Source organism: Protopterus annectens, chromosome 1.part1, assembly GCF_019279795.1.
Source record: "Protopterus annectens isolate FY-2018-M chromosome 1.part1, PAN1.0, whole genome shotgun sequence".
Classification (NCBI taxonomy): Eukaryota; Metazoa; Chordata; order Ceratodontiformes; family Protopteridae; genus Protopterus; species Protopterus annectens.
Window position 1 is genome coordinate 950,233,339 of NC_056726.1, and position 20,040 is coordinate 950,253,378.

Sequence of the window (20,040 nt, forward strand, 5' to 3'; positions counted from 1 at the left end):
ATTGCTTGTTGCCACAATAAAGCCACGTAATAATGCTAACAATAAAATAAATAATATAATGATTTTAAACATACATTCTAATGAAGAATATGATTACAGTAACTAATAAAGAGTAAAACTAGTGATTTCCACCTGCTGATTATTAAAAATAACTTTAACTTTAGAATAATACTGATGTATTAAAGGTATAATAGTTTGCCTGAAATTGAGTAACATATGAAGATTTTAAAAAGTGTTTAATCAGATAGACTTTTTAAAAAGAATTGCACTCAAGCAATGTGATCTGTATATTCTTCATGCAATCTTAGATATCACCAATTCGGACAAAAGAGGATTTGTTAAACAGCTATTGGCTGACTAAAAGAAATGTGCTGCACCTGGTGCCAACTGATTTTTTTTTTTAATTATACAAGAATAACATTTTAGTATCACTAATTATCTCTTCTGTGCCTTTTTCCACCACATTACTAGTTCAAATGAACTATTTTATAGTCATATTTGTTTTATTTTTTTAATGCAGTACTTATTGCAGTTGTATTACAATTTTTATACTACTACTATTTATTATTTTGACACACTTCTTGCAGGTGGAAATTTAGGAAATCATACTCAGGGACTGCAAGATGAAGCTCATCTGACAGGCCATACCTAATATGCAACTAACATTATATAAAACGCAAGGCAAATGGTTTACTAATTATGTTTTTAAAAGTATTGATCCATAACAGTTATATATAATGCAATCTGTTGAAAAACATCTACAAAATGCAGTTTTCGGTGACCAAGGATGTGAACTTGTAGGGTTTACAAATATCCAATCTACAAACTAAATGAAATAATTGCGAGTGTAGTCACTACCTTGGTTGAAATGTACAAAGATAATTTTTATACTACAAAGCTGCTCATGCACCTAGATCATGAACAGATTATATGTAGAATAAAAGCTCTCCAAGACTATGGTTGGGAAATAATGTTGGCGCAGTAATGGTAATGATATACTGGACTATTGGGAATGAACATATTTATTTTTTCCCACAGACACAGCAGGAGGAAGACATTCTTGGGCAAACTGGAGGTAGACCATGTCTTTTTCACAAATGCAGTTCATTTCGTACGTACACCACGAGGCCATTTGCAGATTCTTCTGACGGAAATCAAGTTCTCCACAATGTCCTTTAAAATCCCATATGTTCTTATGACTAAAAAAAAAAAATGGAACGAAAGAAAGAAAAACAAGTTTAACAGCATGGCTAGTAAAAGTAATGCAATATCATTTTTACATATGTACTTTCCTAATGACCGGTTTTCAAATGCTGAAGCACAGCTTACACTACCTTAGCTGTAGTGCATATTTAGCTTTCCTTGGTTAACCATATTACAGCATACACACCGTTTTTTCATACCAAGGATCTAGTTACAGCAATGTATCTCATTTAATTCAACTTTCACCAAATATTTCACAGAAGTCTCACATGAAAGATAACAAAAGATTGTTGCACACAGGAGTAGGAAGGACTTGGTCTAACATACCACTCCCTATAAATATAATAAATCCGGGATACTAGACAGGGAAAGCAGCATGCCTATACTTCTATATATCCATGCAAGCTGAAAGCAGGAAATCTCTAATATCAGCATTAACTGTGCACTATGATACTATGCATTTTAATACATGCAATGAGTACTTTGTTGTGGAATATATATAATGAGTTCATTAGATTTATTTGTAAAGGAATACAATTATTGGTCTTAACAGCACTTGTTCATCTCCTATTAGTTCTGAACGCCTTCACTGCAGAGTTAATATGTTTAGTTCTAGTATTGTAGGTGTCACAGTATGATGGCACTATCTGTGCTGCAGAAATGCCGCTTTCACTGTACTGCAATACCTACAGCCTGCAGGAGTCTCACCATCTTCATTCCATGTTTGATGTCAGCAATCAGGATAATGAATTTAAAAAAATGGTTGCTAAAATAGTTATTTCAGCTTATGTCTCACATATATTTAGGTATGATATTAAGATAAACTGTTAGTCTTAAAATTGCTAATTGTTTCATTTTCTTGGTAAGGTGAGTTTATGGGCTAAGGCAGGCAGATAGTGTAAGTACAATAGGTCTATTTTTGTAGGTATGGCCAAGTATTTATTTTTTTTTTTCCATTTGTTTACCAGGAAAGTCAGAATGATCAAACAAGACCCTTTTCAGCAAAGGCCCATAACACTGCAAATAGTGGTAAAGTAACCTCTAAAAACTGTATGTGTGTATGTGTGGGGGTAGAAAAATGTGAAATCATCCAGATATAAAGCCAATTTGTGTTTTTTGTATAGAGAGAGACCACCCTCTATAGCAATGATGTGACATGGTTGCTTGAGCCAGGGGATCAATATAGTTGGCCAGTTTCAGAGGCTGACAGTGGCAGCCTTTACACAGGCAATGAGAAAGTCCACAATTAGTCCACTCACCTCACCTCAACTCTTTATTATAGTGCTTTACCACAAAACACTTTACAAAACAAATGGAATTCAAACAAGCAAATATTGTCAACATTAGGGGGGGGAGGGGAGTTATCATGAGAGTCTGCTGCTTGCATTCACCCATTGTACAAAGTGAGTAGGCAACTGACCAGGGTAGGGTAAGAAAATAAATCTTCAACAGTACTGAAAACTGAAATCTTGTTGAGTCTTGCCAGCAACAGTGGGGAGCCTATACAAAACCATACTGCTAAGGGTTAGTGATGTTTTCCAGCAGGAGATAAAAGCAGTCCGCTATTGTGGTTGGCAGTAAGCTTATAGTCTGACTCAATTTAAGAATGGAAATTTACCAGTAGGAAGTACAAAAGGAAATGGCATAAAGAGTTATTTCCTTACTTTTCAATAACCAAGATATGGACATCCGACCATTTTGTAATAAAAAGAGAAACATAACATATATGATAAAAATGTAACACAGAGACCACAGATTAAAAATAAACAGGGTATAAAACATTTATTAAGAACACAGAGTAAATTGTATTTAAACCTGTATAAAAGTGTTTCCACATCTAAGTAAATGCAACACTTTAAATTGAAAAACAGCAACAATTCCGACAGAGATGTAACCTACAAAATATTGAATGAATATTAAATAAATATAAAAAAGAAAATAGCCAGACTCTGTACCAGAGAAAAAAATATAGTAGGAATGACTGTTGAACATAAAATGTGAAACAAATATTTTCACAGAGAATGTCATTTGCTCAATTTCTTGTCAAATTTTGGTAAGAATTTACATGCTCTAGGGCAAGTTGAGAAAAGTGTTTAAATGTAAAGTTATTTAACATGAGCCAATGGGAGTATTTAAGTTTTTGATGTCTTCATTCCCTTCCATCAACTTACTAATGTATGCTAACCCTACTCCTAACCTTACCCCTTACCTTAGGAAAAAAAACTTTAACAGTACCACTACATGAGACACTTGGACACATATTGAATACAGTAGCACACAGGCATAACACTAAATCTATCCCATTCCCTAGTCCTTATTTTAACTGTAGCCAGCAAACAACCAGACATACACACTCCCACCCCTAATGCAGAAAATTTTGTTATACCTGAAAATTTTTGCATTAGTAACGTAAATCCACATTTACCTTACCCGTACATCTTTACTACCACATTCAGTCATTTACACCTCCAGTGAAATGCACACTCAGTGAAACATCACCACACTTTCCAGATTCAACAAAATGTACATTGAATTTAGGTGGTCAAAGAGTGTGAATTCATTAAATAGAAAAAGCTGGTACACTTGATCAAAAGTCAGCTGATCGCACATTGGTGGCTTTTTTTTTTCAATGTGAGAACAGAACAGTGGAGAATTTGCCCATCCCCCACTGTGTGGTGCTATCTCAGATTTGGTTTATATAATTAGCATGGATGTGGGGGTGCAAACAATAGGGTTTTCTGTGTTCTACATTTTTAGATTATTTGTGTTTTGGGCAGTTTTGCTTAATGTCTTAAAGTTCAGTTCTTTGCATATCAGACCAAGTATCTTATATAAACAAACAAACACACACACACACACACACACACACACACACACACACACGAACAAATTAGCTCAACAATTTATTTTTTAAGTATCCAAGAAACCAGAATTCTAGATTTTAGATTGTATCAGCATATCGTTGTTTAATGAATTCATGAATTAAAAAGTGATTTATTTAGCCATCATAAATGAAGTTTTAAAGAACAGCACAGTCAAATGTAAGCGAAACAAAGTTTATTTTAAATGCTTAATCCAAGAAAAGAAGACATTTGCTAACTCAAATTGCAGTCTTTTGCTGTTCATATACCCCTTGTAACAAAGTCGTATAATCATACTTTATTTACAAGGTGCTAATCCATAAGGGAGGTTGGGGTTGAAAGCCTTCTCTCTGTGCCCCTGCACTAAAATAAATCCCCTGTTATAACGGCCAGCTTTTAAGTGGGGTGGGGAAATTCAGAAAGATATCTCTGCCAATGAAAGTTAGTCGGTTATCATGATAGCAATAATATAAGATTCAAAGACAAGGTAAAGCCACAAAGAGAAATGTAATAGCATAATGCTTGAAGTCTTAACATGACAGATACAAGGTACAGGGTTTGAATCTCACCTTGTAGGGAAACTGGCTAGACTTAAAATGGCCCAAAAGGGCAGCTAGCCTAGTACTTAACTATGAACCTATGAGCCTTTGTATCTAAACTGAATACGGTGCTACCATACCTGATCACGCTAATGTTCTTCCTACCTGTCTACACTTCAAGGTAGTATAAGCAATCCCCCAACCATCACACACACAAATATTCAGGCACCAATACACACAGATACACACTCCCAGACATCCCCCCCCACACACTCAAGCAGTAACTAACAAGACCCTACACAGTCACAGAAACTCTGAAAAACACACACACACACACACACACACACACACACACACACACACACACACACACACACACACACACAATCCAACACTCACACAGAGATGCCTTCCCTAAACTTACCTCCTGCAACCCCCCCCCCTTACTGTGATACAGAAACCTTATGAGTTAAAACTTATGCATCAGGGTAAATCTTTGTGAATTTCTCAGAATGTTTGCATTACTTACACCCAGTGGTGACTTCTCCTTCCCTTCAAAGGCCAGTTATCATTTAAATCTTTTTGAATCCCACTAGAGTTGTTGTATTATTTACACCCATTGGTAACTTCTCCCTCCCATTCAAAAGTCTCACACAGTGGAGCTATACGCCTTTCTGAATTCCCCTCCAGAGTTGTTGAATTACCCACACCCAGTGATGATTTCTTCTTCCCTTCAAATGTCACACAAAATGGAGACGTCTCCCTCTCGATTCAGACTTCAGGCCTTGGGCACATTCTCTGCACTTTTTCACCTCTGCTTCCAAGTGAGGATGTTTCTCAAGCACCTTAATACTTCAAACATAGTTCTCTGAAGCCTCCTCTTGTGAACCCTCTCTAGACCTACAGGTCAGGAATTTAACTCCATCCAGAGGTAGTCATCATGATCCATTCGAAGAGACCACTGCTCTTCATTTGTTGCCAGGGGAGATCTGTTTCTCTCTAGTTTGTCTGCCTGTTCTGTATTAATTTCCCATGGCACAATCCCTGATAAAACCACGATGAGCACTGTGTTTCCCAAGATCGGTAGTCACTATACCACTTATCTCACCCAGCAGAGAAACACTTGCTTTAGCATTGTCACATGGGATGTTAGCCAGAGACAGCATAGTTACATCCAAAGGACTGAAGCCTGGACGATATTGGATTTTTAAAATTATTGGGCTGGAGAGTCAAAGCCTATCTGGATAGATCTGGATTGCAATCATTCTAACAGTACTGTCATTGTACTGGGACATAGTCAGTGATTACACAAATTCTCTACCACATAAATAGTACTTCAGGGTGGTAAAGGAACATTTTATAGTAAGGCTAAATTAGGTTTCACAGTATTCCTATGTTTTCCACCTCTGTAATGGCGGGGTGTTCTTCCCCATCTGTAACCTGAGACATGCCTATGCCTTTGCCAACCTCAGAGGCATGTGTGCACTAGGAATTGTTTTGGAGCTACTAGTACTGGTTCTGATTGTGACACGTCTTTCAGTTTCAAGTGGGCTTGTTTTACTTCAGTTGTCCATTTAACCTTCAAGGGAACCTTACCCTTGGTCAGTCAGGAAACAAGCAATGTTAGCAAAATTAGGATAAAACTTACGTTAATAGCTACGGCCTAAAAAAAGCCTTAACCTTTTCCTCAGTGGATGACATGGGCTAGTTTTGTATTACTTCAGTTTTCTCAGGTTGTTGTTTCACTATCCCCCCATGCATTATATAACCCAAAAAGTAGGTGAGTGCCATGCCTAACTTGCACTTATTTGTGCTAGCAGTCAATGGGGAATCTAAAATGACTGGCACTTTAGGGCCAAGGTTTTCCCAGTCTTCAGATAATATTACTATGTCTTTCAGGCAGGTTAATGTATGTCTGGTATTGAATCTTTGAATTTTGTCCATAAGCCTCTTGAATGCTGCAGGCACTCTGCGGAGACCAAAAGGCAGGGCTCTCTAATGGAAGAGTCTATGTGCTCCAAAAATTTTCATTTCATTCTTATCTTCTGGCTTTGGTAGAATTTACCAGTATGCTTTGGTTAGATTCTAAGTGGACAAAAATCTAGCCTTGCTCAATATTTTCAATTGCTTCATGCAAAAGGCGCATGGCATAGCAATCAAATTTAGATATACTGTTTACTTTTCTGAAGTCATTGCAAAGCCTTATCAAACTTGTGGACTAGTGCAATGAGCTATTACACTCACTGTGGTATTACATTTTTAAATATGAGGTGCATCTGTTCACTCTGATGAAGGTCTGCAGCTGTCGGAATGAAAGGGCTCAGGTACTGTTTCAATAAATGTGTTTTTAGACATTGCTGTTTGCCCTTGTGGACATTGTCCTTGTTTTTAGTATTTATTGTTAGTTCTTTGTTTGTTTAGTAGTGTATCCACTTGTGGCAACAGCATGTATAGTGAAAACTTTCCTCTAACTCAGCAAACTCCTCTGAGTTCCTCTAGTCATTCCCACCCTCTGTCGGGGGAATTTACTTTTTTTTACAACAGCTGACCCAATACATTATCCCTCTTCAGCTCAACCTATTGTTGTAGAAAATGCCAGTGGACTTAACGGTTCTTTTGTGCCTGTTGCCTTTGAGAATTTTTACAACAGTGGACAATTTTTTGTTAGTGATATGCACAGAGACCGGTTTAGGGACATTCATCACATGGAGACTACTGCCAGCGATTATGGAAGCAGAAATCATCCTAGGATGACCAGACAAGGTAATTTTGGACATTGGTTATATTCCTATGAGCCATTTGAACTTTCATCTAAAAATATTGCCTCTAATGCTACCTTGCAAACCCAACTTAATATTATTGAACAAAAAATAAGGAAAATGAAAGCTGTTCAGTTGGAAAATGTTTATCTATCTGAATGTATATGAAGACGTATTGTTTCCAAAGCTCTTTGATGGTGGAAGTAGCCAAACGGTCATATTTCTGACTCTATACTCCTTAAAGAGCTTATTAGTTTATTCAACAGCACTGGAATTAGAATGTTAAAACTAATAAAGGCTGATAACAAGGCTAAACTAAGTGAGCTCAACTTGGACATTAAGGCATTGCACAATTCTATTACCAGCAACTCACTTTTTTCTGTATACAATGAGCAGTTTAACAACATTCTCCCAGGACTGACAACGTATCTCAATCTAACAGGTTATGGAAACTTAAAAAAAAAACTGGAAAGGGACCAAAATTAATACAATGATCGATCTTACCCCAAACCCCAATTAGGGGTGGTGCATCTTTTATTGACAACAGTCATGTTAATTTCTATAATCCACCTTTGTTGGAACAACATCCTCTACCATACACTGACCACACAACAGCGGAATCTCCTTTAGTGCGATGCTCAGAAAAAAATCTCTTCCAAATTATACCCATAAGAACATTCAGTATATTCCAACTCCACAAGCAGCAGGAACAATTACAACAACAAAAACTGTCCATGAAGGGGAAAGGGAAAAACAAGATTAGTGATACAATTCTGGTGGCATCTTCAGTAATATCTCCCACCCCCATCTCTGTGGGTACAATGGATACTTTTTCATTTTTTAAATTTTACTGATAGATCCTTTTCTGAACCCATAACTTCTCTGTTTAAAAAAGGTTTCAATTTTGTTCCATCCTTCACCTTGTATCTTGTCCTGGTGGTGATCCCATTAAAGCTTTACACCAAATTGCTCAATTTAAGTTTAATTTTTGGTAACACCTTACCTTCTGGAGAAGCAATGCATTTAAATATGAAAAGGAAAGGTATCTTCCTGCCTCCAATTAACCCTATGGAAGCAGTCTTTGAAAGGGTCTGTGAATAGGGTTTCAGAAGGGATTGGAATAACCGTGTTTTGAAGTCCTTTAAATTGACACTCCCCTGAGAGACAAGCGATGGAACTCTCCAGATTATGAAACCAGATAAGGGTGGGGGTGTAGCTTTTATTGGACTCCTTTGATTATTCAATTAAAATATCTGAGTTATTGGCAGATGAGAACACATACAAGAGGGTTTCCAGGAATGAAATAAGTATTTCAAACAGTAAAATTGATCTAATTGTATAGGATATATTACTTCAAGGTGCAGTTGATTTACCAACTTACAGTTTCATTAAACTGGATAATCCCCTTATACCATCTTCGGGATTCCTAAAATCCACAGGGATCCATTATATCTAACTTTCAGACCCACTGTAGCTGCCACAAGGTCTAAGACTGAACCTTGCCATTTTCATAGAAGTTGTTTGCAAAAAATTACTAGACTAAACTACACATTCGTAGAGATTCCTGGCAACTACTGGAAAAGTTGACCCATATTCACTATGACAGTGACTGTTGATTCATTACAGTGGACGTTGTTACCAATTTGTTCACTGTTATTCCTCACACTGTTAGCATGGATTACTTTTTGGCGACCTTACTTAAACACAATTAATCCTTCTCCACCCTTCAGATCAAACAAATTGAGACCCTTTTGGGAATAGTACTGCAGAACAACGTTGTTTACTTCGAAGGTGAATATTTCCATCAGGTTTCAGGTGGCGCTATGGGGGCACCATGTGCCGCCATTTATGCCAGCACAGTGTTAAACTTCTGGGAAGAGAATTTTATCTTTACCTCTGAATGGTTTCACCTGGTGGCAGCTTACTTCAGATAGCTGGATGATATCCTTATCATTTGGAAGGTGTCTCCTGAGTAGTGGTCACAATTCAAACATGTGTTGGATACTTCAACTACCTTTTTGTCATTTATATGCCATATTAGTTTTAACAGTATTGACTATTTAAATGTTACCAGTGGGAAAAACAGAGTCCTCAGGAATTACACCTCTAACATTTGCAGGAAGAAAATGTTTTCCAACTCATATTTACATTTTGACAGTTGTCATCTACCCCACCAAAAAAGGGGTATATTCAAGGGCCATATGGTCCACCTGTCTAGACTTATTAGTGTGGACATCTATTTTTTTAATGAGTAAGAGGTCCTCATTAATTTATTTATTGACCTAGGTTATCCCAATAGTTTATTGTTAGACATCAAGGAAGAAGTGGTTAGAGGTAGACGTTCCAGGTTTTGCCCCTTGTTGGGCAAACTATTTCTGATGGGAGTACTTCTTTAGACATTAATCTTACTTACATCAAAAATTTTTAAAAGAATTTGTCTTTTGTGTTACCCTGCACTTGTGACTTCTACAAATATGTGAAGACTTGCCATGATAATTGAAATTTAATTTTCGCTGGAGAAATGAAGGCCAAGCTAGGGGATTTTTCATGAATAGTTTTCAGTAGAGGTTGGAACATCAAGCATTTACTGGAATCTAAACAGACTACCTCTTTAAATAAGACAAAGAATGACTAAATGTGGTCACTGCAAGCAATGTAGCTACATTCATGAAGGACCATGCATTAGTGCTGAAGGATTGATGTGACTCTGCCTTATCCCTGCATTGGGAACTTCAGATCCTCTATGGTTTTGTACCTTGCACAATGTGTCTCCTTGCCCTGCTTATTTTGTAGGCAAAATGACTCAGAAGCTAAAGGACAGGATCTGAGAACACTGTTATGACATTAAAAAAGAAAAAAGCACTAATGATTTATACAAATACAGTTTAGTTTATAATAATTTTAAGAAGTTTGTGTTCTTATAGTGGATTTCATACAAAAGCAACCCCAGAGGGGGGATACCAGCAACATGCTTGAGTTTTGTGAAATGTGCTGGCAACTTAAACTTAATTCCAGTGTTTTTCCTGGTTTAAATGATGTTATTTCCATCAGCAGTTTGCTTAAACTTAGGGCTATGAATTTGTGTTTGGATTGTGAAGATTTCTGTATTTTATTTCATCCTTCTGATTTATTTTTGTTTACTTTTTTACCTTTGCCATTACCATGTATATGCTTTTCTATGATTCACTTCAGAATTGTGTGCATTTTAACATTATTGTTTTTTACCTTTAAGAGATGATTGAGTTAATTTATTTGTTCTACTGTGATTGGGTCATACATTTTTAAATATGTGGTGCATCAGGTAATCTGTTTACTCTGACAAAGTTCTGCAACTGCTGGAATGAAAGTGCTCAGGTACTGTTTCAATAAAATTAGTTTTTAGATGTTGCTATTTTCCCTGTGGACTTTTTTTTTTTTACTCACTGTGGTATTCTTCTGTGACACCAAGTTTGAGCATTTTCTTTACCAAGTGGCTTTGTGGTTCTATTTGATACAATTTCAGGGTTACTTTCTCACCAAGCTTGTGCTAAATTAAACTGGGTCTTCCTGCCAGCTCTGAAAATATGGCTTTATTTTAGGGGTGCTGGAAGCTGTTGAGAGCTGAGGCAATGGCAGAATTAAGAGGGGTACTTGGTGATCTAAAAAGGGCAGTTTTTTAAGACGTCGACCACCATAACAGAAGAAGCTTTGGAATACAAGCAGAGTTGTATTAAAATAACTGCAGAGAAATTTCATATAGAATTAGAGAAAGCTAATGTTGAACCTGGTTGAACTGTGAAGCAACAGGAATAGCAGCGCTGCTAGTCTAGCATGCTTCTTTGAACTATTTACTGATTTAGCCCATTTCAAACTGGGTTATCAGGAACATGTTCAGAAATAGAAAACCACAAAGTCCCATCTTATGATTTGGCCCGGTATGTAGAAGCAAATGCTGGAAAGAATAAATGTTGGTTTCTGAGCTTGCAAACACACACACACACACACACACACACACACACACACACACACACACACACACACACACACACATTGTATTCCACATCAGCCAGCTGCAGCAGACAGAAATTAAAAAATGATGATCTGCTAACTGTGTACAATGAATACTACAATATGAATGTGACAAAACCAATATGATAATGCTGAAGACTGATAACACAGCAATAAAGCAAGTTTATAAAAACATCATGAACTCCAGTCTGACAGGTTTTCTGCTGCACTGGTATAAATACAACTAGCACACAGCTTGCCAACTGAACATTCTGTTACAAAATACTGTTGTCATTGATTTTTTTAAACTGCATTTTATTTCAAAAAAGAATAGGAAAGTACAACCAACACAAACACACATAGGTAAACATATAACTTCTGCAATATTTGCAATAAGAACAATGTTTTATTTGTTACAAGTTACAAAGTTATATTACTATGCCTTTTGTTACATAACAACCGCCACCCTTAAAACATTGTGTAATTACTGATTCCATTCTTCCATTCCTCTAGGTTGTGAAAGCCTATTAAGTATCTTAAATTTGCCCATTACAAGTTGGCAACATTGTGGAATGTGAAATTAGTGGCCTGTCTTTTTAAAAACATATCTTATGATACTATTTCCTTGATTAAACATTGATCCTCCATTGCTTGTGAGAGGCCACTGCTTTGTTTCTAACTTTGCACACATAAAAGCTTTGCCCCATTAGCTAGCACCTAGTACATTTCATGTAGGGCCTTTCAGTTCAGTTTTGTGAGGTATGATCCCCAGGATCTAAAATTCACAGTCCAAGTCAATAGCCATCCAATATCTGCTATAAAAGACAAATGATCTTTCCCATAAAGATCATGCTCTTGGATACTCCCAAACATATGTAAGGTACCTTTTTTCATAGCCCTACATTTTCAGCACTTGCCATCATCTTTCATTTTCAACTAATACTGTTTACTTGGAGTACAGTATCATCTATAAAGAATTCTTGACTGCCAATCTTTATATTTTGGCAAATTAGTGAGGAGGTCCACAGCTTTCCATGCTTGAAACCATTCTTCTAGTGCTAAAGGCAGTTTCTCATACACTGTTCTTCTGTTAGCTAGATAGCTTTTCATCACTGCTGCCCTGTTATCCCACATCTTTCTCTATTAATCTAATCTTGCCGGATGTTGCAGCCTTAAAATTTATTCCTCTATCTGCTTCCTTGCTTTCCCCTGTCTGCTTACATATTCTTTCCAAGTCTGACTGATTTGAATGTATGCAGTCCATTCATATTTGTCAATCCCAAATTTCACATGAGGAGGAAAAGTATTTGCGCTTGTCTTTTAATATGGTTTGCCAGTATATGTTTCCACTTAGTTACTCCTTGGAATACCCAATATCAGCTGGTATGTATCCCTATAATTCTATAATTTTGGGTGGTGCCATATATATTCTGTAGGACCTTTGCCCTACACCATATCTCCTAGCAAAAGACATTCACTGTAAGTTTGTTTAAGGTGGAGCTTATCTCCCCAGGCCTCTACTGACAATGGACATGTATCCAGTTACACTAGCCCGGTCTACAAATGTAAAATAAAAAAATAAAGTTTGGTTAAGCCATTGGACTGGTTCAATGTGGGGGCAATAAAAATGCCCCTGATTTCCCTACGTATATTCCACTTCCATTTTGCTGATGAGACAGAATATATATAGACAGGTTGGCAGTGAAAATATATCCCCCTGGCTAGGGTAAGTCCCACCTTCCAAGACAATGGAGGACGTATACAAAGACTTTGGGTAACATTTGACCCCTATTCCTCAATACTATGGTTTTAATAAGTTCCTGTATATGGATTGTTTTCAAGTGTGAATTATTAATAGAAATTGTGAGCAAAGTATAGAATATGTAGGATAATCCTGCAACTTTCTAGTAAGGATTTTGAAGTGATCAACTTTTGGCAGGAGATAAAGTAACTATGATTAGAAGTTGGGAGAGATGGGTTTTTATGGTCAGAGTTAGGTTCTTATACAGTTTCTAACCTAAACATGGGACAGCTTCAATCACTGGCATCCTGAAATCACTTTTACTGATGTACTACAAATTATTATTGATTTGGCTAGGTTGAAATACAGACACTTTTCTTCCCAAATGAGTTGAAAGTGCATTGCACCTCCCTCAGTATCTTTGGCACATTAATACTGATCTGAGCACAGTCATTGTCCAAAAGCAGGAAATAGCTATCTCTTGAGTAAACCTCTTTATACATTTGCAGTACACTCTGGACCTGGTATGAAGGCTCTTCCATGGCAAGTAAAATAATGCTGAGGAAAGAGGACAAGCCTGTCTGGTGTAGAACGGAGAAAGGAGATTCTGCCAATAGGGATGACTGCAATTAGGAATACAGAGAATAGGCAAGATGGGATGGAATTTACTGGAGAAATGGCAAAAGAACAGAGGAATTGGGAATAAATAATTAGAGAGGGAAAGGTAATAGAATGGGAAGAGGCCAATAACTGATTTGGACTGCAGGCTAGAGACTGCCTTCCCTATCAACGATTGATATCAGAGTATAGGCAAAGAGAAAGAAATAGGGGACCCTAAGTGAAAGACCACTACTGGTAAACATTTTAGTAAAATCTAGAACAGAAGCTGCTGTAAAAAAAAAGGAATAATTAGAGCATGCAAAATATTGTATGATAACTATAAGAATCAGAGAAGGATAGAAAGGACTGGGAAGAGAGATTGGATAAGCAATTCACAAAGAAACAATGGTGGGATATATATATATATATATATATATATATATATATATATATGTGTGTGTGTGTGTGTTTCTCAAGTTTGCAACAAATTCTAGAAGATTTAGGATCTTTGCTTGGAAGTGTTTACATAGGTATTTTTATACCCCAAGTAAACGCCAAATAATTTCTCCACAGGCAGACAGCAAATGTCAGAGGTATGATGGGAAGAAAGAGATAATTGGGAACATATTTTCTGGGAATGTAATGAGTTGGCAGACTTTAAGGATTCTCTGCAGACTGCTCAGTCAGAGGTACTGGGTAACCAAACTGGTGTAACTAAGGAAATTATTTTTTTGAAATATGATACAGACTCTGAGTTGCCTAGACAAACTAAGGGCTTGCTGAGTCTAATTATGGCGGCTGCCGATAAAACACAATTACTAGAAAATGGAAATGAAAGTGTAAACCAACTTCACTAGAAGTAGTGAATATAGTAACAGAGAAAACAACTGGAATTGGGAATTTTAGAAAATGGTAGGATCAAATTACTTAAAAAATGGGAATTGTGGGAACAATACATGCAGAGGAGGAATGAGATTTGAATGAGCTATGTAATGTTTGACTGACAATGACTGGATAGAGTGTGAGTGATGTATAATATTTGCAAATAAAATTGTCAGTATGGTTTGTTTTCATTTATATAAATGCATGAATAACTGTCATACATGATAATTTAATAGAGATGTGTCTTTAACAAGGAAGCCTGTCTGATGTGTCTTTTAATATATCCTGTTTCTGAAAGCCCTCCATTAACAATGATTCTAAATGATAAGTAAAGGACTTTATCCAACTGATAATGTGATCTCCACAGTTCCTGAGTTCCAATACCTGAAATCGTAAACTCTTTGCTAAATCAAAGTTTTTTTTAATATCAAAAATAACTATTTCAGTGTCTTCTGTGCTCTGTGTGATTTGGAGAGTGCACAGTTCCTAATTATCTGCCCTGTCTCTTCCTCTTAAGCTATTTGGTGTTCTTGTATGAACTGGGGAACTATCTAAGCATGAAGCTAATTGTCATTTATTTTAGAATTCCAAGCTTCTTGCTTTAAGAAATATTAATTCTGTCTACCAGTTCATTATGCTGAAAAACATAACTATATTTTTTGCAAAGAGCAATAAGGGAAATCTGAATACTCGGTGTTCAAATTAGTTACCTTTGCCAAATGCCAATGTGGGTTATTATCTAGATAAGTAAAGATTAGCAAAGTACCTCACAGATCTCCCTCTTCCGGTAGGAAAATTGGGTAGGCCTTATAGCAATATCCAGTCATTCTAAGAGGCTCAACACCTTCCACCATAACACTGAGAAATTCTATTCAAGGTCACCTTTTAATAGGGCACTCTGAGGGAGGTAAAATGCAAATATAGAAGAAAAAATTGTATTTCTGCTCCTCAGTCCCCAAATTTGTGCTGCTGAAAATGCTAGCACTGGCCAAGCCCTGCCCATACACTATTGGGATCTAAGACAGGTAACCTGCAGATGTCTATTATGATGCCTAATCTTTTGACAAGAAAAAACTGACAGCATAGTAACTGATAAGACTCAGAAATATAACCACATATGCAATAATGGGAAAAAATGGAGGTTATAGATGGATGGACTAGGATGGAAAAAGACAGGCAATAGAACAGTAAATAGAACAGTAAATATCCTAGCCATATTTCAGTTGTGCAGTGCAGTTCCACCATTGATATGAAGTGTGCTTCCCGCAAAAGTCTGACATAAAAGAAATATGTATTACACTGCAAGTGTGATAAGCTATAAAGTAACAAAATAAAATTACATCAGAACAAAACAGCAAAAACTTATGTAACCTGCCACCAGAGGGATGGTCTCTTGAGTCACACCACCAGAGTAGAAAAAGATGCACGCAAATCTGATTCACTAACCCATTCACCCATTGCAACCTAGCTTCAAAAGCAAACATGCAGTAAGCACTGTAACCCTTGGTGTGGGGCTTTAAACATCCACACTCAAGCCAGGACTTATACTAACCACAACTAAAATGAATGTTTGATCTAGCACCTCATGCCCCTTTCAAACCACTATATCTGTGAACTTCAATGTCATTCAGAGCCCTTTACCCACAGTAACTGCCTTTCAAACAAATTATTACACATACATGCACACACAAAACACAGCAGTTACCTTGCCACTCTTTAAGTAGCAATGTCCATTTTAAAAATACCCCAGTGGTGATGTCTGTGCAAGAGTTGCATCTTGCAAATTGATGCCACATCTCGATAACTTACAGTGATAAATTATATCATCTCGGTAAAAATACAAAAATAATTATAACCACACCATCTTAAACATGAATAAAGCTTTTCATAGAAAATAGATGTGAGATGGTGCCAATATAAATCAAACATGCAGAGGTAAATACAGTTGTACAAAGAATATAAAAATTAATTGCAAATATAGAATACTTTAAATGCAAGCAGTGAAATCATTCCTGAGAAAGTGCATTTCATCACATAATTGACAAGTGAAGGTTCAGGTTTTATACATATTCTGTCTATTACATGCAAGACCAAAAACAATTCTTCTGTTAGTTAAGACATCTTGTAAACATACCTCTGAACTGTCCAGATTTTTGCAGAATGCTCCTATTTTTGACTGATTTTTGTTCTAGTTTCTGGCAAATCAATGAGGACTAAGTAATGACAGATATTTATGTTTGAGTTCATACCCCTTCACAAAACGCATGCCTATGCAAAATCTTTGATTCTATCGCCTTTTTAAGTTTATAAGAGCAGCATTTAAAATCTCTCTATTTTTGGGCCTTTGTTCCACCTGTTATTTTTGGCTTTGTCAGATTTCTTGGGCAGAGAGTTTGAGAGGTGTGCTTGTAAATGCAGTTTCAGACAGTGTAGTTTTCGGTTGCAGATTTCATTAATTTTATCTACAGCTTTATGAATGTTACAGTCTGAATTAAGAAAAAAAGAAATGCAGAGACCTCATTTTAAATCAAATACAAATTTAAATTCAGATGTACAATTAAATAAACAGATAAACTAAATCAAAATAATAGTTGCTGCATTATCTCTGAACCATGGAGCATTAAAATCATAATGTGCCTTTAAAAATCATAGCAAAGTCAGAAAGAGGAACATTTTCTTATTTTTCAGAATGGAATGTCATAGATCCCATGCCATTAATGTTGAATCTTTCCCTGTGATTCAGAAAGTGTGGGTGTGATAAAGCCAGCTCTCCTCTGTTTACTGTGTATGCAGGACAAGCCCCAATCTTAATTAAGATTGAATAGCATTGACAATCAGTGTGAGGAGGTGAACGTATTAGGGTTCATGGCTAATTCAAGGTTTGGAAGAACAATACACAGTATGTGGGCATGGATGCAGGATAAGACGAGCAGTAGCAGTGCTCATCTGATGTGCATGGTCCTCAGGGATCTGCACACTCCTACACATGCAGATGAGGCAGGAAGAAGTGATTTGGATATCTTAAACATAATATAGGTTTTTTCATCTATGTTTTGAACAGATTAATGGGTGGAAATGGGAGATGGAAAAAGGGAAGCAATCAAAACATAAGGTGAAAGCATAAGGAATGAGCAGGATGAAGGTGGGAAAGGTGGGGTAATATTTCTTTGTGGTTCAGGTGCCCATTTTCCATATATGAAGAGAGGGTAAGTGAAGGAAGGAAAAGATGCAAGAGGAAGGTAAGAGGCTTGCGGAAAGCAGCAGAGTCACACAAACATAGAAGATAGACAAAACTGACAGGGGTATGGTACCTAAAAGAGAGGAGGAGAGCAGAACAGTGATGGGAACATCAGACAAACAGAAGGAAGACAATGGTGAGGGGATGATTGAACAACAAGCAGGTGGGAGCCTAGACACAAAATACAGGAGAATACCAGGATGGGGTACAGGATGTGAGTGTATAATTGTTGTCCCTGGCAGATGTGATCCAGTGGGAGCCATCCTAAGTTTCCAAACCACTGGGACCTGGCTCAGCTGGTGGGATTAGTGCTGATCAGATACCTGTCTCAATGAGAGAATGGCAGTGGTTCCCCATGTGGCTGATGTGGGCACCTAATTTCCTGTCAATGATCTTCCCCTCTATACCTGCCAGCTGCCAATAGGTAAGAAAACCTTCACTGGCACTGCTATCAGCGGGTATAACAGTACTAGCTAGCATCTGGTGCAGGGCTACCTGTACTGAGTGGCACAGGTGCGACAGGAGGTGTGGAGGTGACTGTGGTAGACTAGGACCCAGATGATGAGTGTTTCTATTGTTAGTGGTACTGCTGTTGTAACCTGTAGAGGGCTGACAGGCCATACTTGAGGAATGGGTGTAGGGTCAGATGGTAGTGTATATAAAAGTAAAATAAATGGCGAGAACAAAAAAATAAAAAGTAGGTATGTAATATAGAGGATAGTAACAAAGATGGTAAGAGAAGGGACAAGTACAGATACAATGAAAAAAAGGAAACTGACATATTTGTACTATGATAATGTGACAGATACTATACTTGAAGGAACAACAAACACTTCTCAGTTTACCAAGGCTGTTATGCATAACTGAGAGGAGAATTCAAACCCATAGCCATCATAATGTGCATTCTGAAAGGCAAAGCTTTAACATGTTGAGCTGTTTGGACAACCCAAATGAAGTCTGTAGACAAATACACAGCAGTGTGATGTCTGAGACAAATGTACATATACAAAGAAAAAAGGCCGCTCAGACAGTCACCTCACAGGTGCTATAGGTTCATAGGTTGGTACTAGGCTGTTGGCTCTAGGGCCTATACAAGCCTAGCCATAACAATTCCCTGGCTATTTCTTCCCACACTATTTACTTCCCTGGACCCCTGTCTAGCAGGGTGACTGACGTGATCCCCGGGGTGAATTTCCTTTCTCCCATCCAATCGTCAAGGTTCCTTTTGAAGAGGGCCAAAGAGGCGCTCTGCTTGACATGTATGGGTAGTCTATTCCAGATTCTGGGGAGTTTCTGGGTCAGGAACCTATTTCTCCAGCATGTTTTGTTTATTGTGATGACAAGGTTTAGACCCCTGGAGCATGTGGCTCTGAGGGATTGGGATTTCTTTAAGTGCTGCATGTCCAACAGCTGTGGGTTTGACATGGCCTTGTATGTTAAGCAGAGATCGCCTCTGAGTAGATGATATGCAACAGAGTATAGCTGGAGTTTTTAAGGCGGTCAGCATAGGGCATCTGCTGTAGGCCTGTGATTCTTTTAGTGAGGTACTTCTGTGGTCTTTCCAGTTGTTGCAGATGTCTTGAGAGGTACATACCAAATGGGGCATTGCATTCTATAATTGGTCTAATGAGGGATGTGTACAGCGGGACAATGACCTCCTTTTTTCTGGATGAAAAGCCCTCAGTGATGAGGTGTGCCACATAGAAGGATTTCCTGACTGTTGTGGTGATGTGGTTATCCAAGGTGAGACCACTGTCCACCTCTGTCCCTAACTCTCTTATCACACTTTCATTGTTTAATGTACTGCCACCTATGTGGTAATTCACGGGTACATTTTTTTACCCAAAGGGGATAACTATACATTTCTTGGCATTGAGCTTGAGCCCATGGTTCTGGCACCAAGCATCTGTTTCTGTAAGGCCCTTTTGTGGAGTATTCACATCATTTGGGGATTCAGCAATGGCTCCCAGTTTGCAGTCATCTGCGAACTTTGTTAGCCAGAGTCCCTTAGTGTTGGCCTGTACTTCAGAGAAGTAGATGCCAAACAAGGGTCCCAGGACTGAACCCTGAGGAACTCCACTTGTCTGGAGCTGGATTTGGAGTTGGCTACTTTTACAGTGTGGGTTCTGTCAGTGAGCCAGTTGGCAACCCATTGAGTGACGTAGGGATTAATGCCCAGCTTAGTAAGTTTATCTATGATTCCAGAGTGGGGGATGGTGTCAAAGGCCTT

At 37.6% G+C, this 20,040-nt stretch overlaps 1 protein-coding gene across 1 annotated transcript in view; it reads right to left on the reverse strand.

Moving 5' to 3' along the window:
* Nucleotides 1–407: 407 nt before the first annotated feature.
* Nucleotides 408–20,040, reverse strand: part of LOC122808177 (oxidized low-density lipoprotein receptor 1-like) — a 261,451-nt gene continuing 241,818 nt past the window's right edge. The window contains exon 6 of the mRNA XM_044079147.1: nucleotides 408–1,199. Coding sequence (XP_043935082.1) covers nucleotides 1,004–1,199 — 196 coding nt within the window. The 3' untranslated portion in view covers nucleotides 408–1,003. The remainder of the gene's footprint in view (nucleotides 1,200–20,040) is intronic.